This window comes from Miscanthus floridulus, chromosome 17 (genome assembly GCF_019320115.1).
Source record: "Miscanthus floridulus cultivar M001 chromosome 17, ASM1932011v1, whole genome shotgun sequence".
NCBI lineage: Eukaryota > Viridiplantae > Streptophyta > Magnoliopsida > Poales > Poaceae > Miscanthus > Miscanthus floridulus.
In genome coordinates this window covers 6547825-6574063 of record NC_089596.1, presented here as the reverse complement: position 1 = coordinate 6574063, position 26239 = coordinate 6547825, and the positions used below count along the sequence as shown (strand labels likewise).

Sequence of the window (26239 nt, the reverse complement as noted above, 5' to 3'; positions counted from 1 at the left end):
TCAATTCTTTTTAGGTATCCAAACTTGCTTGGGTCCTTGAAGGTTAGTCACTAAGCTCTTTGGTACCCAAATAGCTTTCTTCTTTGAACCCATCTATGGTTTACCAATGAACTTAGCCTTCACACCATTTGTACCCTTAGTAAGCATATAGCATGAATCAAGCTTAAGGGAGGATACATTAGCATTTTTGCTCTTGTTGGTGCATTCATGCTCTTTATGACCCACTTGCTTGCAACTAATGCAAAACCGACCATTGTTCTTCATAAAACTAGTCTTGTGAGGAGCAAAGGTCGCCTTGCCTTTCTTGGGGGTATAGCCTAATCTCTCTTTGTAGAGAGAAGCTCTTTGGCTACCCAAGCACATAAACAAGCGGTCCTCACCACCATAGGCCTTAGCCAAAGTGTGAGTGAGCTTGTTAACCTCCTTCTTGAGATTCTCATTCCCAACCACTAGTGAGACATCACAAGTGAGACCATCACTACTAGATGAGGTGGAAGTGGAAGTACTACAAGAAGGGTTAGTGAGAGGAATAATAATAGGCATAGATAATGATTCATCAATTAAATCACAAGTTAAGCCTATATCACAATTATCAACATGCTTCTTTTTATTTTGCTCATCAAGCAAAGAGGAATGAACCTTTTCAAGCTTTTTGTGAGCTTTGCCAAGCTTCTCATTGGCTTCCTCTAGCCTCTCATAAGATGCATTGAGATCATCAAAGGCTTGCTTAAGGGCTTTTAGTTCCTTACGCAAGCTTTTGCATTCCCTTCTTTTGATGTCAAAGTGTTCTCTAGCATCTTCTAGCAAGTCAATTAATTCATCCTTAGTAGGTTCATCATCATCACTATCACTATCATTTTCATTTTCATTTTCATTATCATTATCATCATCATGTTCTTCATCACTTTTATCATCACAAGTTTGTACCTTAGTGGCCTTAGCCATGAAGCATGATGAAGAGTCGTAGAGAGAAGGCTTCTCATTGATAGCAATGCTTGCTAGAACCTTCTTCTTGGTGGTCTTGTTATCATCACTATCATCATCATCATCACTTGAGGAAGCATCACTATCCCAAGTGACCACATATGAACCACCCTTCTTCTTCTTGAAGGTCATCTTGTCCTTCTCTTTCTTTTCCTTCTTGTCCTTTTTCTTGTTTTTCTTCTTGTCATCATCATTGTTGCTATTGTATGGATATTGAGCAACAAGATGATCTTTGCTTCCACACTTGAAGCACCTTCTTGACTCTTCTTTGTTCTTGGATGAAGACTTCTTTTTTCTAGCTCGGTAGCCCTTCTTCACCATGAACTTGCCAAATCTCTTGACAAAGAGAGCCATCTTCTCATCATCATCATCATCATCCCATGAATCATCTTCTTCACTAGATGTTTCTTGCTTAGCTTTGCCCTTGGATGATGTGGCCTTCAATGCCACACTCTTCTTCTTCTCATCCTTCTTCTCCTTCTTTTCTTCCTTCTCATCTTCATCTCTATATGTATCATCGGTCATGATGTCTCCCAACACTTGGTTTGGCGTCATGGTGTCCAAACCACTCCTTACTAGAATAGTGACCAATGTACCAAACCTTGAAGGCAAGCATCTCAAGAACTTGTGGGAGAAGTCCTTGTCCTTCACCTCTTCTCCAAGTGATTTGAGATCATTGACAAGCACTTGAAGCCTATGAAACATCTCTGGCACACTCTCATCCTCCTTCATCTTGAAGCTTGCAAACTTCTCTTTGAGAATGTATGCCTTTGCACCCTTCACGGCTTGAGTGCCCTCAAATAATTCTTCTAACTTCTTCCAAGCCTCATGAGCCATCTCAGTATTCTTGATTTGGTCAAATGTTCTCTCATCAATTGCATCATGAATAGCACTTAGAGCAATGTCATTGTTTTGGAGAAGTACTTCTTCGGCCACGGTGGGGTTCTCCGGATCCTCAATCTCAATTTTGGTTTCTACCACCTTCCACACTCTTCTATTGATTGACTTGATATGTGTGGTCATCTTTGATTTCCAATATGGATAATTTGTGCCATCAAATTGGGGTGACTTCTTGGTGTTGTTGATTTGAGCTATTTTTTTACACCGAAGGTTGTTAAGCCTCAAATCACGGTGACCTCAGCTCTGATACCACTTGAAAGGTCCTAATGGCTAGAGGGGGGGGGTGAATAGCCTAATAAAAATTTCTACAACAATACTTAACAAAAGGGTTAGACAATTATGAGGTGAAGTAAGTGTTGCGCTAGCCTACTCAAAATGCAAGCCACCTATCACAATTCTAGTTTAGGTAGAATCTATTCACACAATAGCTATGACACTACTCTATGTTAGTGTGCTCTCAAAGGCTAACTAAAGAGCCACACCAACCAAGCAAGCAAGCTCTCACAACTAACTACACTAAAGAGCTTGACAACTAGTTTGTGGTAATATAAAGAGAGTGATCAAGAAAGTTATACCGCCGTATAGATGAAGGAACCAATCAATCACAAGAGTGAATAACAATGAAGACCAATCACCTCGGAATCAAAGGATGAACACAATGATTTTTTACCGAGGTTCACTTGCTTGCCGGCAAGCTAGTCCTCGTTGTGGCGATTCACTCACTTGGAGGTTCACACGCTAATTGGCATCACACGCCAAACCCTCAATAGGGTGCCGCACAACCAACACAAGATGAGGATCACACAAGCCACGAGCAATTTACTAGAGTACCTTTTGGCGCTCCACCGGGGAAAAGTCAAGAACCCATCACAATCACCACGATTAGAGCCAGAGACAATCACCAACCTCCACTCGATGATCCTCGCTGCTCCAAGCCGTCTAGGTGGCGGCAACCACCAAGAGTAACAAGCGAATCCCGCAGCAAAACACGAACACCAAGTGCCTCTAGATGCAAACACTCAAGCAATGCACTTGGATTCTCTCCCAATCTCACAAAGATGATGAATCAATGATGGAGATGAGTGGGAGAGCTTTGGCTAAGCTCACAAGGTTGCTATGTCAATGAAAATGGCCAAAAGTTATGAGCTACAGCCGGCCATGGGGCTTAAATAGAAGCCCCTATGAAATAGAGCCATTATACCCCTTCACTGGGCATAACGCGAGCTGACCGGACGCTCCGGTCAGTTGACCGGACACTTAGCCCCCAGCGTCCGGTCGCTTGTAGTTAGCCATGTGTCCCGGCTTCAACGGTCATCTATCTTGACCGGACGCTGCACCTAAGTTGACCGGACGCTGAACACCTAGCGTCCGGTCGTTTACAGTAAGGTTCCAAAACTGACTTTTGCCGACCGGACGTGTCCGGTCATGCTTGACCGGACCCAGCCAGCGTCCGGTCACACTGTGACTTCTTACTATGCTGACCGACAACACGACCGGACGTAGCTCTTCAGCGTTCGGTCGCTGAGCGACCCAGCGTCTGGTCCATTGACCGACGCCAGCATCTTTGTGACCAACTCCATTTCATCTCAAACTACTTCACCCTTGCTCAAATGTGCCAACCACCAAGTGTATCACCTTGTGCACATGTGTTAGCATATTTTCACAAACATTTTCAAGGGTGTTAGTTCTCCACTAGATCCTTAATGCATATGCAATGAGTTAGAGCATCTAGTGGCACTTTGATAACCGCATTTCGATATGAGTTTCACCCCTCTTAATAGTATGGCTATCAAACTTAAATGTGATCACACTCTCTAAGTGTCTTGATCACCAAAACAAAATAGCTCCTATGGTTTATACCTTTGCCTTGAGCTTTTTGTTTTTCTCTTTCTTTTTTCCAAGTCCAAGCACTTGATCATCACCATGGCATCACCGTCATCATGTCATGATCTTCATTTGCTTCTCTACTTGGAATGTGCTACCTATCTCATGATCACTTGATAAACTAGGTTAGCACTTAGGGTTTCATCAATTCACCAAAACCAAACTAGAGCTTTCACCCGCCCCGCCACGCGGTCCGCGAACCCATTGGGGAGCCCCGTGCACCAAGACGCGTCATGCTTGAGCGCCCATAGGAACGGGTGGCTCGTGGCCTCGAGCCCCAGCGCCAGCTCACGGACCTTGTCCGGGCCGATCGACCCCACCCAGCTGCCAAACAAGACGTACACCACCGACCTAGCCCGCTGCGCGTCCAGCCACCCGATGCACGTCGAGTCCGCGCGCCACGTGCTGGGGTTCTTGTTCCCATTGCCGTTGCCGCACTGCTATTGCCACTACGGCTGCTATTTCGTGCGCTCGTCGATGATGCCGCTCGGCAGCAGCGCCCGGGTCGACCGGGAGGACACGCGGGCCCTGCCGTGTGAGGCGGTGCGCGTCGTCGTTCTCGTTCCCAGCGGCTGCTGGACACGAGGCCTCGGCCTCGGTCGGGAAGGAGTGCCTCGCGGCGGTGCTTCGTCCCCTCCTCCAGCTCCAGCGTGCCCGCGGCGTTCTCCGGCGTGATCAGCTCGCATAGCAGGTTCTCGCACAAGGGCCGCATCCTCTCCACCAGCTGGTACCACTCCGCGGCCGCTAGCAGATCGTCGGCCAACCACGCCATGCTACTCGACGATGGCTGCTTCCTGACTCCGGCGGCGCGCACTAGGTCATCCATCGGCGGCAGCTCGTCCATGTAAACGAAGAGGAGCAGGGCCTTGAAGACGATAGCTTTGATGCCCTCGATCCATATCATCATCTTCCTATCCTTCTTCTTCTTCTTGCCCTTCTTGCTCTTCACCACCTCCGCCCATGTCTTCCACAGGAGGGCCGGCGCCCGCTCGTTGACCACCCGCGTGTGCGCCTGGAACTCGCCGTCCTCCACGGAGAAGGTGACGTCCGACCCCACGCCGGTCTCCAGTAGCCGCTCGAGGTGCCAGGAGATGCTGGGCGGTGGCACCACCATGTCCTGCTCCGGGGCCAGCAGGCGTGCGCGTGCGGCGGTCGTCGTCGTCTTGCTGGCCACCACCTAGAACTCGAAGCTGCACTCCACCGTGAGGCTATCGTCGGGACCCACGAGACATGAGATGGTCAGGTTTCTACATCCTTCGGCTGGCTCGTCGTTGGTGTACCTGTGGCAGAAATCGGCCATGCAGTAGAAATCATTTTTGCTCTCGGACTCGGAGACAGAGCTGCTGCCATCACCGATGGCGATGCTCCCCGATGCCTCCAAGACGACATTGGGATCCATGGGAGTCGTCGCCACCTACAGCTGCAGCAAGACGGTTTTGTGCCCGTCATGTTCGTCGTCGTATCCCGACGGGTAGCACAGGATCCGCCACTCGAAGGCGCCGAAACGGATGAACTCGCCGTTGCTGTGGGTCCTGCGCACGGCGCTGTGGCCTAGGACGGTGAACTGGTGCCTGACTCTCCACACTTCCAACGGCCTGTACACCGACGCGCTCGCCTGCGTCGGCATCGTCGTCTTCGTGGCGACGATGCCTGATAATGGGCTCGGCGGGCGCCGAACATGCAGCAGCTGCTTCGTTATGACGTCCTCGAGGACGTCGCTGAGGAGAGCGGGGCAGCTGGTCTTGAGCTCCCGGTACTCCTCCGTCGCTGTCGCGGCCTCCCAGTCGTCGGCGACGTAGCCGATGCACAGGTCCTGGAGCTCGCGGCAGTTGTCACGGCCGTTCACCAGTGACAGCGTCGAGATCGCGCTCCCTACGTCGCCCATGCGGACGCGCTCCCACAACATCCTCTCGCACATGAGCCGCAGCCTGTCCAAGCCGTAGAGATCCGCAGCCACCAGCAGGTCCTGCGCCATGGACATGGAGGCGAGGGCCGCCTCCTCGCCGCCGTCCTCTTCGTCCGCCGGGGGCAGCTTGTCCGTGTAGATGAAGTGGAGCATGGCCCTGAACACGGGGGCGCTCACGTCGTGGACCCTGAACCACTCGAGGCTGCTGTCCCTGCTGTCCCAGGAGAACTTGGCCCTGAACACCGGCGAGCGCATGGCGAGCACCAGCCGGTGCACGTCGAACGGGCAGCTCCTCTCCACGGCGAGCATCACGTCCGCACGCTGCCCGCTGTCCAGCAGGACCCTCAGGAACCAGGTGAAGTCGCCCTCGTAGGTGGCGCCGGAGGTCCAGGAGAACTTGCCGCCGGAGGAAGCCACCTGCACGCCCGCATGCCCACGTCATCATGCCACATCAGAACGAGAAGCCAACGTGGATAGGTATGGACCTACGTAATACGGCGTACAAAGTTTATGGACCCAAAAAAACACTTTGGAAGTTGATGGACCTAACCGAAACCTCCTCACATGTTAATGGATCTCTGGTGCATTTAACTCTTTTCTGAATGAATGGAGTGTTGGATTAATTGATCGGACCTCCCTCGCTTTGTTTTGTTTTTTTTAAACAATATGGCAGACTTTATTCATTCAGGATTTGTTTCGGCATGCTGGGGTGTCCAATTTATCTATCTATCTATCTACTATATACTACTGCTACTGTATTTAATTTAGCCGGTTGATCATTAGCCTTTCTGTGTATATATATACACACACACATACATATATGTATGGATGGATCATTAGCAACCAGTCAGCATGGTGATTTTGGTATTGAATTTTCTGTTGTGTTAGTTTCTCTTGTTTGTTTGTATCCATTTCAGTTCATTGCTCCTCCTTGATTTGCGCTGATCGATGTCGGTTGCTAATGAACTGAAATGAACTGAAATCACCATGCTGACTGGTTGCTAATGATCCATACATACATACATATATATATACATACATACATATATATATATATATATATATATATATATATATATATATACATATATATATGCTGACTGGTTGCTAATGATCCATACATACATACATATATATATACATACATACATACATACATACATACATATATATATATATATACATATATACATACATACATATGTATATATATGTATGTATATACATATGTACATATATATATATATATGTACATATATATATATGTACATATATATATATATGTACATATATATATATGTACATATATATATATATACATATATATATATATGTACATATATATATATATATATAACTACTACTCTGTAGCAGCCTACAAAATAACTTATTCTGTAGTCACTTTGAGTTACGATAATTACTATGTTAATTTACGAGATTATAGTAACTCCATACTAAGTGATTTACTATAACGTTATGGTAAATATTTTCATGTGTTATAGTAACTCAACTATCGTAAATATGTATTGACATTATCGTAAATTAGTATATAAAATTATCGTAAATGGAGGTGCCTACGGAATATAGGGAGAGTATATTCAGTAGCCAGCTACAAAAATAAGTTATTCCGTAGCCACCTCTATTTACGATAATTTTATATACTAATTTACAATAATGTCAATACATATTTATGATAGTTGAGTTACTATAATACATGGGGATATTTACCATATCGTTATGGTAAACCACTTAGTAAGGAGTTACTATAATCTCGTAAATTAACATAGTAATTATCGTAACTCAAAGTGGCTACAGAATAAGTTATTTTGTAGTCAGCTACAGGATAGTGCGTGTATATATATATATATATATATATATATATATATATATATATATATATATATATATATATATATATACACACAAAAAGACTAATGATCAACCGGTTGATTTGTTGGTTGTTATCAACTGTTTTTTGGGCCGTGCGCTGCGGAAGTGTCGGCCTCCCCCGCCTGCGATCATGTTGACGCATACGTGCGTGCGATGCGTCCCTGTGCGTGCGTCCGCTCGGCTTCAGCGTCAAGCAAGCAATCATGCCGGTGCTTGTGTCCCTGCCTGACACACGAACGCGAGCACGGAACACCTTGCAACAATCTCTAATCTCTCACCACCTTGTGTGGATTTTGTTTTTTTAATTTCTGAAGAATTTATGAATAATTTGATATATATTTCTCTGATGTCTGGAATTCATAGAAATAATTTGTTAATCTTTTTAAAAAAATTGGCATATATTTGTATTATTCCCAAATTATATTACTCTTTCCAATAAATTACACGAAAGAAATCATTGTAAATATAGCTATAAGACATTGTAAATATAGCTATAAGACAGTGTAAGTGTATGAGAAAAATTTAGTTGATGGGAGGGGCTAATACAACCGGTTGTTGACTAGACATTTCCTTAATTTACGCTGGGCTGGGTATTCGAATCCAACAACGTAACGAAACGAATCCGAGGAGGAAACGATTTTGTTGCTGCTTTCCATGCTTGTCTACTACTGTACCGCCATGGCTGCTATTCGGCCCAGTCTCCGGGCCCAATTCGGAATGCTGTTTCTTTCTTGTTAGAAGATCCATTCATAAATACAGGGACGCAATTTCTGCTGGAAAACAAATATAGTCTCTGGACTATATTAGTTAAATTAAATATTCTTATTTAGGTCCCAAACAATAAATTATAGACCTAAGTTCCTAAAATATTTATAAGTATCTTATATTAACTGTAGGCCAAGGTAGTAACGTCACAACCCTTTAGCTTACGTGTGAAACCCATATACGTGGCCACGTGGGTACCACGCTCATGATTATAAAAACGGTCACTAAACTTGTACATACTTCCCTCCGTTTAGGTTTACTTGTCAGCAACTTTTTTACTGTAGCAAATTTGACCTGTTTTTTTTTCTAAAAAAATCTTAGATATTTCAATGTATATAACACTAATGAAGTATGCTCAATAAAGAATCATATATGTGAAAACTTGATGTATCTAAAAATCTTTTGTAGAAAAAAACGTACGGTCAAAATTGCTACAGTAAAAATTCGGTGACCAGTAAACGAAAACGAAGGTAGTAATTTTTATTGAGGTTCTCAAACTATATAATCACTGATCTCGATCCTTATTAATAATCTATATTAAAGTATTCTATTCTAGGTCCAAAGCAACAATCTAGTGCTGGAAGGACGTGCTTTGCTCTATCGATCGGTCGCCACGTTGCAACAACAAGAGGAAAAATCAGTCATAATGGGCACATACTAGCTACTTGCTTTGTTCCAATTACAACTCAAATCAGTCATATCTGATATATATTAAAGGAAAAAAGCTAGTACTGATGATGGATAACTTGACACAAAACGATCTCTAGAAAATAAGAGTACAACAAAGGCCAAAACGGTAATCTTCTTCCTTTGATCGTCGCTAGAGATTGAAAAAACGCATTGAAATGGCAACAAAGAAAAGAAATACCTACAAACACCCTCGCCATACAAGGCTTTGAAGACCGCAAAATACACTCGCTGCGGCCAACGAGATCTAGTATCCACTGAAAGAACATCGTTTGGAGAAACTCTCTAAGAAACGCAAGCTTACAATCATTCACCATCGGAACAGAGTGTTGGAGATACCAGACCTTGCAATATAACATACAAAGAAAGAGGTCAAAATCACCATATCGAAAGCCAACAAATTGTTTCCGTTGATAAAACACACCAACTAAAAAGATCTCAACAGAACCAATAGATGTAACAAAGCGAACTCTCACTCCGACGCTTGTTTCGGCGTCGACGAGATAGGGAGAGACTTGCCATCGTTGCCACCACCCCGTTGATGACGCTAGAGACCGAACCCTAGATGAACAAAGACCAACAAAAACTAAATCCACAAAGAGGTCAGGTCCCCGCTCCTCTAGTCACCGGTGAGATCGCCGTAGAGAGAGGGAGAGGGAGGGGGACTGAAGCGGTGGAGGGTGGAGAAGGGTGGAGTCGGCTGGTTCGCTTGAGCTCTCTGTAGACTTTATTTTTACTATATACTAATAGGCTTCAAAAATCATGAGATCCTAAATCGGTTTTGTTTTAAGTTAAACTTCTATGACTTTGATTAAGTTTTTGAAAACAAAATGTGTTAACATCTGCATATTCAATGAATGCAAAACCAAGACGTATTTTTAAGAAAAACTTAATAGAATAAATTTGATATTATAAATGTTGGTGCATTTTCTATAATAATGTTAGTTTATGTAAGACAAGTTTGTTAAATAGAGAGATTAATAAATAAGTAAATCAAAATTGATCTTCCGGAGACTGATCACCGGGGACTACTCAAAGCACTACAGCAAGTCGTCACTGGTCAATTTTGCTTAAAAAGGTCCATTGTGTGTTATGTAACAATACAACAACATGCATCCATAGTGTATAAGACACAAAAGAAAAGGACATGGATTCATTATCTACCAAAAAGAAAAGAAAAAAGAAAAAAGAAGAAGACATGGCAATAATATCGTACGGCCTGTTCGAATCAGCCGTAGACTACGGTGCAAATCAATAAACCAATGGGCTTGTTCCAATAGGCCTTACGCTATAATCACCCCATTGGTTTATTTATTATCTCCAGCCGTACACGATGGATACAACCATTTGTTTATTGATTTGCACCGTAATCTAGGCCTTGGCGGCGTCATCCGAGGGAGGGATCACTCGGTCGCGGCCACGGCCGGCGCCGGCGCCATGTCCAGCCTCCATCTCCTCCGCCCTGCTGGCCCAGCTCCGGGTGAGGAGGAAGCCGAGCGCGTGGCCAGCCACGGCGGCGAGGAGCACGCCGCCGTTGTACGACATGACGGCGAGCATCAGGAGGTAGGCCGCGCCCATCCGCGCCGCGTGGACCGCCGTCAGCAGCAGCGCTGGGACGACGGCGCCGCGGCGGCGCCAGCGGTGGGCGACGTGGGCGGAGACCGCGTGGAGCGCCTCGGCGAGCGCGGCGAGGGCGAGCACGAAGAGGAGGGAGAGCAGGTACGACCCGAGGCCCCGCGCACCGGGCCAGCCCGGGAACAGCACCACCGCGCGGTCGCCCCAGAACAGGGACGACGACATCGCCTGCATGGAAGCCGCTGGCGCGTGGCCGTCGCCGTGGAGTGGCGGTGTCGTCGTCGGCCGCGCCATCTCCGTCGCGATCGATTATCGGTCCCTTGTTCTCTTCACCGCTGGATCTTCTTAGCTTAGGATGAGTTTGGTGGGGTGGGCGGGTGGCTAGCTAAGCGATGGATGGGCCTTGTCACTCTCAGTCTCAGTCTAGAGCTCAGCAGGGAGCTAGCTAGGGTGGGAGGCTTCTCTCTGAAAGCTTCTTCTTCCTCGGCTCCCTCTGCTCTGCTGCCGGCCGGCCGGTTTTATATTTTTCCTCTGGGATTGGGATTGGTTCATCACTCAGGTAGAGAGAGTCAACGTACGCGGTACGCGAAAGCCGCGGGCGCCATGCCCGTTGGCTAGACACCACCAGCTCTGCCCACGGCGTCTCTGGGTGTGGGGGCTCCATTTACGTTACGCGGAGCTGAGTGCGGAGCTGACACCGAAACAAAGTTTAATTTCTTTGGACCAAAGATCTTGCCAAACTATCTCCAACAACAACACCTAAAATATAAGACTTATTCAACATTTGGGTAGCACAACAGTTAAAGGCTTCGATACATATTCGACATCCTCTCCAACAACAGAACCCAAAAGAAAATCCTTTCTGCAAATGGGTTTTTAGGAGAGAGGATACTCACCCAAAATAGGTCTTCCGTATAGATACTCTGTTGAAGACTAATTTTAAATCTTCTATTACCTATTTTGGGTTTGGATGTCCATATAAATCACCTATCTTTTTATTATTTGATTGAAAGATTAAACATATACTATATAGTAGTAGTACTGCTGCTGGGATTACCAGGTCACACCACACGCCAACAGACCAGACCAGACCAACAGAAAACCACCTCCTCCTCTATACCCCTCAGAACAAAACACTGACTACCAAACAAGAGATGCCGCCGTTTCCTCCCAAACTGTCTCTCTCACCCAGCTCCAAAGTTTCTTTTTTTTCATTCTCTTTTTCCCTTCCAGAACGGTGAAAAGGAAGAATGTTTTGATTTGTGTACATACATTATTTTTACTATATATTTAAACATAGCGTATATCAATTGGGTAACAAAAACTGTGTCTGAAAAAAGCTACAACATTCTGTAATTTAAAATTTAAAATAGAGGGGGTACATGGGAATGAGTACAGGAAACACGCATGTTTGGTTGGAGGTAACTGAAAGGAGGCCACGAGAGTTTCGAGATAGAAGTTTAAAAATCTTTCATTTATTTTGTGGGAGCGAGAGTGGGAATTGGGAAAGAGAATGTAAGCTTGGAGGGCCAACTCCAACCAATCAGCGAGTGAGCGAGCATCCCCAGTGCGTCGGGCTTGCGAGCGAGCGCTCCAGTAGCGCGCCCATGCCGCCCCGGACGTCGCACGCGCCACCAGCTGCTTCCCACCTGCATTCCATGTACAATACCCCGATCTACTTTTTGAAATATCCAAATACAATAGTTGCAACGTACAAAAGAAGACAGATGAAATACTTGAAACATGCGTCTGAAACACTTGCACAGCACCTGAAAAACACTTGAACCATTGCAAATATATGCAACATCCAGATGAAACACTTGCAACGGACATATGAAACACCTAAAACACTTGAAACATACGCTTGCAACATGCATGTACATGCAACATCCAAAATCTACTTTTGCAACATCCAGATGAAAACACTTGCAACATATGTCGGATACGGATGAAACATTTGGAACATACAATTGAAACATACATGCATAGCCATTGCAATATGTGCAATATCCTGATCTACTTTTGCAACACCGATACGAAACACTTTCAACACCGATACGAAACACTTGCAACATAACTCTAAAATGAGACAACTGAAATATATGTTTGTAACATGCGCTTTCAACGCAACATCTCCTTGCTGCTTGGGAATGGAGGCTCGTTGGCTTGTGGAGTTCACCTATGTAGAGCTAGCCGTTTCGATGGAGAAGGGCGTGACGGGTCTAGGAGGGTTGCGCAGCCCCCGGTGAGCTGCTGCGCTGCCCCCGTGATAGGGCGCATGCGGTGCCTTCGGCGAGCGACACCCGTGGTGGAGGCGGCGGCGGCGGTCGGCCAGCTACGGCCTCGCACGAGGCACCCCCGCACTGGAGAAGGTCGTGGCGGGTGGATGCCGTGCCCGTGGCAAGGCGCCTTAGCGTTGGAGAAGGCCGCGGCGAGCGGCAAATGTGCTAGAGAAGGCGAGCGCGGGGCGAGTGGGTGGGAACACTGCGGCGACCGTGCTGCTCCTTTTTTTTTTGGAGAAACTGTCAAGGAAGGTACAGGGGAGTTGGGCTGGTCAAGCGGACGTACAGGGGAGCAGGCTTGCTGGGCTGCTCAAGCGGACTGATGCCATCTTACTGCACACCACAACACGATGCTAGGGTGCATCTCAAGGACAATGTGATGTTGTTTCTCGTCACCGTTCAGTAGATTGTTTTCTTCAGTAAAGTAGCAGTACTTTCTCCCTTGGGGCTCAACTCACAACAGAAATACATGCAAGACGTACCCTCCTCGAAGCCTCAAGGGCAACAAATTGTTCTCTTTTTTGTTTGATTGAAAGGAGACAGGGCAACAAATTGTAGCTTCAATTTATCAGCACCGTTCCAAACCCTAATAAAGTAAAAAAAAAAAAGCTTCGATCCGGATATAGAGCAAGCCACTGCAAAGCAGCATTTTCTGACAGTACCCAACACGACTAGATATTTATTCTAGACCACCATAAGTGAGACATGGCAATGCCATCCCATCCAGCCACCAATTCTATAGCAGCTCCACAGAAAATGGTATTGCATGCATCTTTGGAGGAAAGAGGCAACCAAGCCAATTGCGAGGTAGAATGAGATGCTTCACTGCGGCTTCTCGTAGCTGTTCTGATCCCTGAACTCCCCTATCTTGCTCCTGATCATGTGCGCCACATGAGGCTGCACAAACATGTTGGTAGGATCAAGCATGTGCACGATGAACCTCTCCGATGGCGGCATGGAGGCGTTCAGGTTAACGATGAACTGCGCCATAGGTATATCACTGGGGGACGGAAAACAGAGGAATGACAATCATGTATCAACAACTGTAAAGGGAGGGAGGAAAGAAGAAATAAAAACGACGGATTTTCAGATGTATCAGGAGCTTACCGGGAGATGAACAGCCCCTTGATTGCGTTAACCATCTTGTTTGTGCTCTGGACAGGAAAACTACCTGATTATATTGCCAAACAACAATAATGCCAGTTGGAGTAGCAAGCAGCACAAGGACTACAAACTTTCGCACAAAGCCAGACTATATGAAGGTGATAAACTGGTAATGCAACGATTGTGGATCCAGCTGTCAACATAGTACTTAGGAACGAAGATTTATTAAGGACCAAATAAAGGGTTAACAAAATGCTCCCTGTACTGAGAGAGGATTATGAGGCCTCATGATCACAGGAGGACCAAACTAAACTAAACTACCTGGCCATGAGCTCATGATTCCTGCAACTACCATGATACAACTACAAGTTGCAAGGATGCTATTTTGGTATTTTCAGAATACCGGAACCATATGTAACTACCTATGAGCAGTAAAAACTCTGTCCTGCCTTGTTGACCACAAAATTAGCACAGTGTGTGCCTTTTGTATGTCTTTTCCTCCCTGAGCAGAAGTGCAGAATGCCAGTTTGCTACATTTTCTACCTCTGACAACATGAGCAGCAGTAGAAAAATCCGTTTTTCTTTAATTGCCGGGTAAGCGGGGAAAAAAGTCGACAAAATTCTTTTGGGCACATAATTTCAGCAAGGATCTTGTAATTCTTAGCACGAATTACACCAAACATCACATCTGCAGGACACACTGGAATTCCATCCAGTAGCACATACTTGGCAAACAATAAACATAATCTCTCTCTCTATAGCAGCAAGTAGGCCAATCATCAACCGAGGTCAGTTGAATCGGAGGAGGAAGTGGCCCTTGGGGGGTTCCATGATCCATCCTGATTCCCAACTCTCTCTCTTGCTGTCACCTTGTCACTTGAGAACGAGGGGGGAAAACAAAAACAAAAAAGTTCAGATCGGGGACGACCTCACCATTGCTTGCGCGTCGACGACGCTCGTCGTGGTCCCACGTCCCTCGCAGCAGCAGGTTTCAGGTCTCTCGCTTCGGATTGGATCCTCCACCGAGGCTGGACCGCTGGAGGCTGAAGGCTCCTCGCTCGCCGGCGGCGGCGCCGCTGCTCTGTCTATCGTATCGGGCTCGCCTGTCCTAGTTTCTTTCTCTGGCCCTCTCCCTCTTTGAGGCAGGGAGAGTACAGAGATGTTGGGCCTGTGGGCTTCCTCGTCCGACAGCGAAGCCCATATTCGCAGCCCACGGGCCGGCCTATTTTTGCAATTTGACAGCGCAAAAAAAAAGAAAATTATTAATTAAGGGGAAATATTACAAACGCCGTGCTGTTTGTAAAAAAAACGTCCTAAGAAGATATCATTTTTTCCATTTTCTTTTTAATTAGAACAGTAATAATCTTGCCTTCAACTGAACCGTACGTGTTTTTTTTACATCAAACTGAACCGTGTCGGGTGGCTCATGTGATCCTGTCAATTGGATTAGTTGGATAAGGTTGTGCATGATGATGTTAAAAAAAAAGGTTGTGCATGGTGCACAAAGACCCCATATTTTCTTTGAATTATATTAGTTCCTAGGATTGCAAAATAGAAATGACGTCAATTGTGTGTTAAATAAGTTAAACCATAAATTTTTGGACATGGAAAAAAAAATCTAGTTTTCAATTTCAGCACGAAGGGGTAAGCATACCTTCTACAAATGCAAGGTAACCACACTCATAAAATATATATAGGCAACCAAACACATTCTCAGCAACTTGCATCCACTTGTACAGGCTGAGATTCAACCTACCAAACAAACACAGACTCAGTTTAGATTGCATCGGTTGTTCCACTCAGTCAAGATATACAACTCCTCCGTTGATAACTGAATAGCCAGTAGCAGTCAGTGAGGAGCTTGTTGATATTGTGTTGGCTACCAGCAGCGAAACTCAACGAGTCTCTGAGTAGTGCCTTCTTCTCTCATATATATGTCTCCACTTCGAGCACCGCCTCCTCCCCGGCAGTGCCATAGATAAGGGATGAGGGGGGCCCTCCCTCTAAACCCCATATTTTCTATTGAAAATTTTAATTTGACTAACTGTTTTTAAAAATTATATAGATGGCTCCCTAAAAAGTAATAATCGCATTTCTGGTTTCCCCACTGCTTCTAGAACCTAGCAGACTACTACAGCTGAAGTGGAATCTACTTCTTCAAGGGGCAAAAAGGTAATCTCACCTTAAATTTTGAGAAATGGGTCGTTATTGATAAAAATGGAGGAACAATATTAACCTTTTGGATGTTGTTCATCCTACTTAACTGCAATAATGACTCATGCTGCTGCATTTGGAGTAATCTACCTCCGTCCAAAGGGAATGACATTCTAGTTTGTTCTAAACAAAACTATCTTAGATTTGACCAAACTTATGTAAAATAATATCAATATTTATATATTAATAAATAAGTATCATTAAATAAATCGTCATATAGAAAAATTTAAGTTTTATTCTGATCTCTTCGTAAGTTATGCACTCATCAAAGTTTAAAGACGAAACAAGTCCCTAACAAATAAAAAACAAGCTCTTAACAAGCTTGCAACACCTCTAGGTTTGGGCGCGCAAACCAAGGGAGGAAGATGAGCAGGTGCGGCGGCAACGATGGCCATGCGGAATAAGGCTAGGAAGATAACAGTTCGTAGAGTCCACGGGGACGGAGGGATAAGGCTGGGCGTCCATTTTCATTTTTTAATGACAAATCGTTCTGTGGCTAGTGGGAACAAGTGGACAGGAAGCGTTGGAATGACTGTTTCATTTTTTTAATCGCCTCTGTCACGTTCCAAGATTCGAGGTTACTGCTGCACTGCTCATTCAGGCCTATGCGAACCGATTATTTCGGAAAAATTTTTGAAGTGCAAACGTGCACTTAAACTGGGACGGCGGGAGTATGCCCTAAGCCTATTTGAAAACAGTCACATACGTTTGGAGAAGATCTACATTACTGCCACTAGCAGAGAACAGACCTTTGATCCGAGGGCCAAACCAGGCTCTAGTTCCGGAAAATATTGTGTCTGGGACTAGAGAGACCTTTAGTCCCGGTCGGTGGCTCCAACCGGGACTAAAGGTCCCTGCCCAACGGCTCCTGCGCCGGGCCATTGTGGCAGGGGACCTTTACTCCCGGTTGGTGGCTCCAACCGGGAGTAAAGCTCTTGTCCCGGCTAGTGGCGTGGCCCGGGACTAAAAAGTGACATTTAGTCCCGGTTGGATCCACCAACCGGCTAGTGGCGTGGCCCGGGACTGGAAAGTGACCTTTAGTCCCGGTTGGATCCACCAACCGGGACTAAAGGTCCCCCCCCTATAAATCCTGCTGGCCATCTTCTTCCTCCCCGAGCCCGTCCGAGAGCTTCAGTTCAAATTTAAGCAGTGTTCTTGCTCTTTCTTCATCCATTCTTCGATTCCTCCATCGATTTCTTCGATTCCTCCGTCGATTCTTCGGTTCTAAAGGTTACCAACTTCATACTCTCATGTTTCACCATTGTCTTATCTTATTTTGTTCACTATATATATGGTTCTTTATTGTGGTTTTTTTTTATTTGTAAGCAATTTGAGCTCAAAATCACTTCAAGCTTGCATATTTACATGAAGGAAGGTTAAAGTAGCTATTAAAAACTAGTATTCACCGTTCATTTGTAGCATGCATAGCACACTTCATTGTTTAGAGATATAGAGAATTTTAGAGTTTTTTTAATTTTATTTGTTTATAAAATGAGAAATTTATAGTGTATTAAAAAATGAGTATAGAGAGTAGATGACAACTGCTTCCGGGTCCTCGGCCTCTCATGGGTTTCCAAAGCGACTTAGGCCGGGCCTCCCACTCATTGCATGCGGCAAGTGTTGTGATGAGACGAAGATTGTGATGGAGTACCGAGTGAAGAAGGAGGGTCCCAACAAGGGTCGCATTTTCTACAAGTGTCCGGATCGCAATGTGAGTTATTTTATCGTATTTAATGACTATGGTTAGTTTATACCTATTTTCATGATGGTTGTGATTAAAGTTCTAATTTTCTGTTTTAATTTCAGTGGGATGGCACTGGATGTTCAGGCTTCTACTGGGAGGAAGAGTATGTTGAACTCGTGCAAAAATATCTTGCACAACAGGCAGATATGGCGGCTAATGAGGCAGTGATCCAGTCGAAGAAGCCCAAAGATGTTGAACAAACGGGGGATTTTTTCTGTGTTTAGTTAGGATTGGTCGCGAAATCCTTGTGCTACTGAAGTGCATTTTAGCTTTAGTGTTTTTAGTGGTAGTTGGGATTGTCTACATTGTAGCGAGGCTTTCTTAAATTTATAGCTTTTGTGGTGATATGCATGTTGTATAATTAACTAATTATGTTCTAGGTTTTAATACGGTATTTATGTCATGTAATGCAGATGAGTCGGTATTGGATGTACAATACTAATCGTCGCTCCTAAGAGTTTATGGACGGCGTGCATTCTTTGTTACGTACAGCCGAGGCAAACAAACGCGATGGTTTCATGTGCTGCCCATGTGCCGTATGTAAGAATACGATGGAATATGCTAACTCAAAGACTCTTCATTCACACTTGTTCAAGTTGGGTTTCATGCCAAACTATATTTGTTGGACGAAGCACGGAGAAACCAGAGTTGTAATGGAAGAAGGTGAAGAAGAACAATGGGGCGATGATGACATTTTTGCTAAATATGGTGCCTTCAATGATACTGCAATGGGGGGAAGCTGAAGAAGAGGTGGGGGACAAAGGAGAAGCCCACTGAAGAAGAGGTGGGGGCAGAGGAGAAGCCCACTGAAGAAGAGGTAGGGGCAGAGGAGGAGCCCGCTGACGATCTTGGTCAGGCCATTCGTGACGCACAAAGAGAATGCGAAAGTGAAAAGGAGAAGATCAAGTTCGACCACATGCTAGAGGATCACAAGAAATTGCTATACCCAACTTGTGATGCGGGGCAGAAAAAGTTAGGTACCACATTGGAATTGCTGCAATGGAAGGCAAAGAATGGTGTATCTGACAAGGGATTCGTAGAGTTACTAAAAATCCAAAAGAAGATGCTTCCGAAGGATAACGAATTGCCCAACACTACGTACGAAGCAAAACAGGTAGTCTGCCCTTTAGGATTAGAAATCCAGAAGATACATGCATGTCCTAATGACTGCATCCTCTACCGTGGCACGGAGTACGAGAAGTTGGATGCATACCCTGTATGTCACGCGTCGCGGTATAAGATCAGGCGAGATGACCCTAGTGATGTTGAGGGCGAACGTCCCAAGAAGAAAATCCCTGCCAAGGTTATGTGGTATGCTCCTATAATACCACTCTTGAAACGTCTTTTTAGAAACAGAGACCATGCAAAGTTGTTGCGATGGCACAAAGAAGACCGTAAGGTAGACAATATGTTGAGACACCCTGCTGATGGGTCCCAGTGGAGAGCAATCAATAGAGAATTCCCCGAGTTTGCAAGTGATGCAAGAAACTTAAGGTTTGCTTTAAGTACGGATGGTATGAATCCTTTCGGGGAGCAGAGCAGTAGTCACAGCACTTGGCCTGTTACTCTATGTATCTACAACCTTCCTCCCTGGTTATGCATGAAGCGTAAGTTTATTATGATGCCGGTGCTCATCCAAGGCCCAAAGCAACCTGGCAACGACATCGATGTGTACCTGAGGCCACTAGTTGAAGAACTTCTACTTTTGTGGAACAAGCCAGGTGTACGCGTGTGGGATGAGCACAAGCAGGAGCACTTTGACCTACGAGCATTGTTGTTCGTAACAATCAATGATTGACCAGCTCTAAGTAATCTTTCAGGACAATCAAACAAGGGATATAATGCATGCACGCACTGTTTCGGTGACATGAAAGGTATATTCTTGAAAAAGTGTCGCAAGGTCGTGTACCTTGGGCATCGACGATTTCTTCCTGCAAATCACCCCGTAAGAAAGAAAGGCAAGCATTTTAAAGGTAAGGCAGACCACCAGACCAAGCCTCACAACCGAACTGGTGAGGACGTCCTCGATATGGTCAATGATGTGAAAGTAATATTTGGAAAGGGACCTGACAGCCAACCTATTTTGAAGGACGCCAACGGTCACGCACCCATGTGGAAGAAGAAGTCCATATTTTGGGAGCTACCCTATTGGCAAGTCCTAGAGGTCTGCAGCACGATCGACGTGATGCACCTAATGAAGAATCTTTGTGTGAACCTGCTAGGCTTCATGGGCGTGTATGGGATGCCTAAGGACACAATTGAAGCACGACAAGACCTGCGGTGTTTGAAAGAACGAGACAACCTGCATCTAGATAAGACAGATGATGGACGCTAGTACTTAAGTCCTGCCAGCTACACTCTTAGCAAAGAAGAGAAGGATAACTTGTTTGAATGCCTAGATAGCATTAAGGTACCGTCTGGATTCTCCTCGAATATAAAGGGTATAATAAATGTGCCAGAGAAGAAATTTAGATACTTAAAGTCCCATGACTGCCACGTGCTCATAACTCAATTGCTTCCAGTTGCATTAAGAGGAATTCTACCGCCAAATGTACGTCTAGCCACCGTGAAGCTATGTGCATTCCTCAATGCAATTTCTCAGAAGGCAATCGATCCAACGGATCTAGCGAAACTACAGAATGATGTGGTTTAATGTCTTGTTAGCTTTGAGTTGGTGTTTCCTCCTTCCTTTTTTGATATCATGACACACCTCCTAGTTCATCTGGTCAAGGAGATTACTATTCTTGGTCCTGTGTTCCTACACAATATGTTCCCTTTTGAGAGGTTTATGGGAATCCTAAAGAAATATGTTCACAACAGTGCTCGGCCAGAAGGAAGCATCGCCAAGGGCTATGGAACAGAGGAGGTCATTAAGTTCTGTGTTGACTTCATTCCTGATATTAACCCGATTGGTGTTCCTGAATCGCGACATGAGGGGAGACTAAGTGAAAAGGGGACACTAGGGAAGAAAACATATATTGGTAAGGGTGATGATTATTTCAATAAAGCACACTACACAGTTCTACAGAACTCCTCCTTGGTAGATCCGTATATCGAGACACACAAGAACCTCCTCCGATCTGAGTTCTTAGGGAAGTCTGAAGCATGGATTATGTGTCAGCACATGGAAACTTTCAGTGACTGGTTGCGAAAAGAATGTCAGGGTGATGAGAGTATTGATGAGGAGCTGTATTTGTTGGCTAGACAGCCATCGTGGCATATCCTCACATATAAAGGGTACGAGATAAATGGGAATACATTTTACACAGTAGCACAAGATAAAAGGAGCACCAACCAAAACAGTGGTGTCCGCATAGATGCCACCGACCCTAGTAGGAACAAGCAAACATACTATGGCCGCATAGAGGAGATATGGGAATTAGACTATGCATCTTATTTTAAGGTACCTTTGTTCAAGTGCCAGTGGGTAAAGACGACTGGAGGTGGCGTAGCAGTCAACAACCAGTATGGAATGACAACAGTGGACCTCAACAATATTGGGTACAAAGGCGAACCGTTTGTCCTTACGAAGGATGTGACTCAGGTGTTCTATGTTAAGGACATGTCTACAAAACCGAAGAGAGGAAAAAACGACAACCACCCAATCAATGATGAGCCAAAGCGCCATATAGTTCTTTCAGGAAAAAGAAACATCGTCGAAATCAAAGATAAGTCAGACATGTCAGAAGATTATAAAAAGGATGACCGAATTTCACCCTTCACAGTGAACAAAGACCCTAGCATCCAGCTAAATAATGAGGACACTCCATGGTTACGCGCGATCATAACCAAGGGACATACGTCAAGAAGAAGTTCATTACTGTGCCCGCTTGATATATATATTGATATTCAATAGTGTGTATTAGAGATATTATGTAATAATTGTGAATTTATGTTTGATGTTGAATTATGTCACGTTGAAATGATGTGAAAACAAATTTATGTTTGATGTTGGGATTATGTCACGTTGAAATGATTTGAAAACAAATTTATGTTTGATAGTGGGATTATGTCACGTTCAAATGATGTGAAAACAAATTTCCAGTCGAAACACAAGAGTTTTTCTGAATTTAATTAAACACTATATTTTTGCATTATCGAAATAGTAATTTAAACACTATATTGTGTTTTAAAACTTGTTAAAAAATTAAAACTTTAGGTCACATAATTTTCCTGTGTGCAATAAAGCAAAATAGAATCTATATTTTTTTAAAATATTTTTATGTCTTTTATTTAATTTTCTGTGCAATTAACTATCCTTTTATCATTTGTGTAAAAAGAAATATATTAAAATCCTAATGAATTGGCGGGCAACAAAACTGCAGTTTGGCTGCCCGCCAAAAACCTTTAGTCCCGCGCGCCACCACTAGCCGGGACTAAAGGTTACCTTTAGTCCCGGGCGCCACCACCAGCCGGGACTAAAGGTGTGACCTTTAGTCTCGGGCGTTAACAGGGCCCGGGACTAAAGGGCCTTTAGTCCCAGCTGGTTGTGGCGCCCGGGACTAAAGGTCCTCTCCCTTATATAGCCTCTATGCTCGCCCTGGCCCCTCTTCTTCCTCCTCCCCACTGCCGAGCCAAGCCCTAACAGACCCACCGCCGCTCGTCCGATCTGCCGTCGACGTCGCACCTTGCGAGCGCCCACACGTGCATCGGCGCCCCACCGCCCCAACGTCGCACGCCCCGACTAAGCGCGCTCGCCGACGCGCCACCCCCCGACCACCCCAGCTCGTCCTTGCTCCACCGCGGCCGTCCCCGCCCTAGCCCCGCTCTGCCGTGGCCGGCCCCGCCGCCAGACTGGTGCCCTGCCCCCTGAACCGCTGGATTGGAGGAGAGGAGGAGCAGGGCAGTAGAGGAGAGAAGGGAGAAGGAAGAAGGAGAAGGGAGGAGAAGGAGAAGGGAGAAGGAAGAAGGAGAAGGGAGGAGGAAGGAGAAGGGAGGAGGAGGAGCCTCGGTCGCCGGCCACGCCCCTCGCCGCCTCGTCATCACCGCCTCTGGACGGCCATCACCACCGACCCCTACGTATGTCGATCGTCACCGCCGACCCCTACATACGTCGATATGTGTTTGTATGTGATATATGCAGAGGAACGCCTTGTTGTGTTGTATGCGGAGCAACGCCGTCGTTGTGTTGTATGTGGAGCAACACCGCTTCATTGTGTTGTATGCGGAGCAACGCTGCCTCATTGTGTTGTATGCAGAGCAACGCCACCTCGTTGTGTTGTATGCGGAGCAACGTCGCCCCGTTGTTGTATATACGGAGCAACGCCGCCCTGTTGTTGTATATGCGGAGCAACGCTGCCCCATTGTTGTATACCCTAGCGAGAACGATGATTCGCCCTAGCGAGAACGACGATTCGCCCTAGCGAGAATGATGAATTCGCCCTAGCGAGAATGACGAATTAATTCGCCCTAGCGAGAACGATGAATTCGCCCTGTCGTTCTTGTTTACATATATGACTTGTTTACATATATGACTTGTTGACATATATGATTGTTTACATATAGGAATTGTTTATATATATGACTTGTTTATATATGTGACTTAGATTTATTTTGTTTATGACTTATTGTACATATATGACTTGTTTACATATATGACTTGTTTATATATATGTGACTTAGATAAATTTTATATGACTTATTGTATATATATGACTTGTTTATATATGTGACTTAAATTTTGTTAAATTTGTTAGATATGGCTGCCCCGGGAGACAACATGGAGGAAGAAATGATGAATATTATTGCCAATGCTGGTGAGCAGGATGTTGATGACGGAAGTCAATACCTAGCTCTTGAAAATGAGCAAGAAAATGTTTTGCAAGAAAATACAGGCGAGGTATATATACTAAATATATATTACATGTAAATATTGTATATATTTCTATGTACAAAAGATATTTATTTATTATTTTTTTTATATGTAGCCCTCTGGATCGGCGACCACAACGGCGAAGAGCAAAAATGTTCAAAGACCGAAGAAACCACTGGAGGGTCGGTACATAATATCGGAATTCAACATCAAGACAGGCGAACCACTTGGTCCACATAAAAGGAAATTTGTGGAACACTGTGGGTACCTTGTAAGGGATAGAATTCCGATCAGTATCTATGAATGGAAGAAAAAGATCAACGAGCCTAATGTTAGTTTTGTTTCTGATGTTGACAAGAATTTGCTCTGGAATGATATCCTTGCCCATTTTATGTTGCAAGCAGATGATTATGATGATATCAACGATGATGAATTGAAGGAGCTAGTTCGATCGTGGGCTATGAAGAAGATGGCCACACAATTCCAGACTTGGAAGAAACACCTATACAACACATACATCAAGAAGAACGAAACGCCAAATTTCAATACTGCTACGGGCCCGATCTCGAAACAGAGGCCCTATTGGAATGATTTCGTAGAGTAAAAGACATCAGCAGAGGGTGAGGCATGGGTGAGAAGGAACCAAGAGAATGCCCAAAAAAGGTATACCACCATGACATGGGATCAGGTGGCTACGATACTGCCATTCCGAAGTGGCAAAAAATGGAAGCAGACATTATTGCCAATGGGATCGAACCAGAATCAGCCAAGTGGCCCCTACGCTCGAAGAATTGGTTTTTCGGTCATGGGGGAAGACTCGACCCACAGACCGATCTGGCAATGTATGGGCAAAAACTCGAAACAGCAGCACGTCGATTGGCTTTTGCTATAGAAGCTAAAGAGATTGGTGTGTTCAAGCCTAATAGAGAGAAGGATGAGCTGACGTATGCCATCGGGACTGCTGAACACACTGGCCAAACTAGAGGCTTAGGATGCAACACTCCATGGGTTCATGGTTTCCCTAATGACAGGGAAACCTACCGAAGCCGCCAGAGAAGGAAGGAGGAGCAAGTAGCGCGGGTGACAATGTTGGAGGAAATGGTGCTTGAAGCAAAGGAGCGAGAAAAAGCAATGGAAGCAAGAATGCAGGAAGAAATCAGAAAGCAAGTGCAGATAGCAATGAGTGCCCAGAGGCAGGCATTAGAGCCAGGAATGAATGTTAATATTAGCCCCCTGGTCAGTTGAAAAGCAGCTGCGCTTCCACTGAGCTGCCAAAGCAAGATGATGCAGCGCTGCGCTTCCCTGTGGATGATGTCACTACTCCAATGACATCAATTGAGCTACATGTTCCAAGGGAGAATGACACAATCAAGGTCGCTGTCGGTGTTTTTACTCCTCCAGACCCTACCAAGACAACAAGAATCCATGGGGCACCAATACAACCTAGATATGCTAGGTCGCAGTGGATAAAGTGAGCAAAGGTTATGAGGATCTAGCTCTTGACATTCCTGGAGGTGATGGAGAGAAGACTCTAGAAAAAGCAGAGAAGGCATATATACTATGGCGTAAGCGCTACATCATTATCCCTAGGGCGTCTGCTCCACCACCAACAGACATTAGGTGCGGACAAAAGTTAACAAAACAATTTTTTGATAATTTTCTATGGGCATGACTAATAATAAGCATTTACTTATATCTCATTATTTTTTGTACTCATAAAGCAGGGCCTCCGCCAACCAAAGTCCAGTTGTTGCTTCTCCCGACCATCATAGTGCTCAGGGCAATGATGACGCCTTCGAAGGCACTGCTACATCCCCACCATCTCCAACTCCTCCGCCGCCTCCAAGGAAGTCCACAACTCCTCCGCCGAGGTCTCCAACGCCTCTACCGCCTCCAAAGTCTGCACTGCCTCCAAGGCAGTCTCCAACGCCTCCCCCGCCTCCAAGGAAGCCAGCCCCTAAGAGGTCCGCCCCGCAAACGAAGTCGTTGCCCTACCCGCCGGCAAAGAAGCAGAAAGCAAATACTCATCCAGTTATTCCCCAAAAACTATCTTATGAGAAAAGTGAACAGAAATTAAAGGATGCAGTACAAAAAGAAGTGATAGATTTCTTTGAAGGTGCAAAACAGGCACGACAAGCGAGGGAGAACCCGGAGCCATCATACTTCTTCCTACCTCCAGATCAGCTAAGAAAGAAGTTGGAACAAAAAAAAATAGGATTCTCTTAAGAGCACCGCGAAACAACCGATATCGGACTATGACCGCTCTCTCACCAAGTCATATGAGGCGCGCGCAAAAAACGAAGAGAGTAGGGAAAGGTGTTGCATAACTCGGACAACAATCGCAACAATCAATCCCCCTCTTGTCGTTCCTAACGAATATGGTTCAAACTTAAACTTAGTGGAGGAGGTAGGCGGCTATGAGTCGTTTCTTCGGTTTTATAAGGACACCGGTTTGAACCTTGCCGAAGTGCTCGCTGAAGGAACATCTGCTC

General features: G+C 45.2%; 3 protein-coding genes across 3 annotated transcripts; all 3 read right to left on the bottom strand.

Moving 5' to 3' along the window:
• Window positions 1–5182: 5182 nt before the first annotated feature.
• On the bottom strand, window positions 5183–8244 carry LOC136515143 (BTB/POZ and MATH domain-containing protein 1-like). Its single transcript, XM_066508825.1, has 2 exons — window positions 8239–8244; window positions 5183–6091 (listed from the first exon to the last, which is right to left on the bottom strand). The coding sequence occupies exons 1-2, from the start codon at window positions 8242–8244 to the stop codon at window positions 5183–5185; spliced, it is 915 nt and encodes a 304-aa protein (XP_066364922.1).
• A 1838-nt stretch (window positions 8245–10082) lies between these two features.
• Window positions 10083–11212, bottom strand: LOC136518631 (copper transporter 6-like). Its single transcript, XM_066512306.1, has one exon. It carries the CDS (start codon window positions 10883–10885, stop codon window positions 10388–10390), a length of 498 nt encoding a protein of 165 aa, XP_066368403.1. The 5' UTR covers window positions 10886–11212; the 3' UTR covers window positions 10083–10387.
• Window positions 11213–13366: 2154 nt separating this feature from the next.
• Window positions 13367–15075, bottom strand: LOC136518823 (general transcription and DNA repair factor IIH subunit TFB5). Its single transcript, XM_066512510.1, has 3 exons — window positions 14911–15075; window positions 13981–14027; window positions 13367–13873 (listed from the first exon to the last, which is right to left on the bottom strand). Exons 1-3 carry the CDS (start codon window positions 14911–14913, stop codon window positions 13696–13698), a joined length of 228 nt encoding a protein of 75 aa, XP_066368607.1. The 5' UTR covers window positions 14914–15075; the 3' UTR covers window positions 13367–13695.
• Window positions 15076–26239: the final 11164 nt, after the last annotated feature.

Bases quoted from the DNA above. Each gene is read 5' to 3' on its own strand.
- LOC136518631 (XM_066512306.1), bottom strand. From the start codon at position 10,885: ATGGCGCGGCCGACGACGACACCGCCACTCCACGGCGACGGCCACGCG.
- LOC136518823 (XM_066512510.1), bottom strand. The intron at 13,874-13,980 runs GTAAGCTCCTGA...TCCGTCCCCCAG, and splicing joins AAGGGGCTGTTCATCTCCCG to TGATATACCTATGGCGCAGT.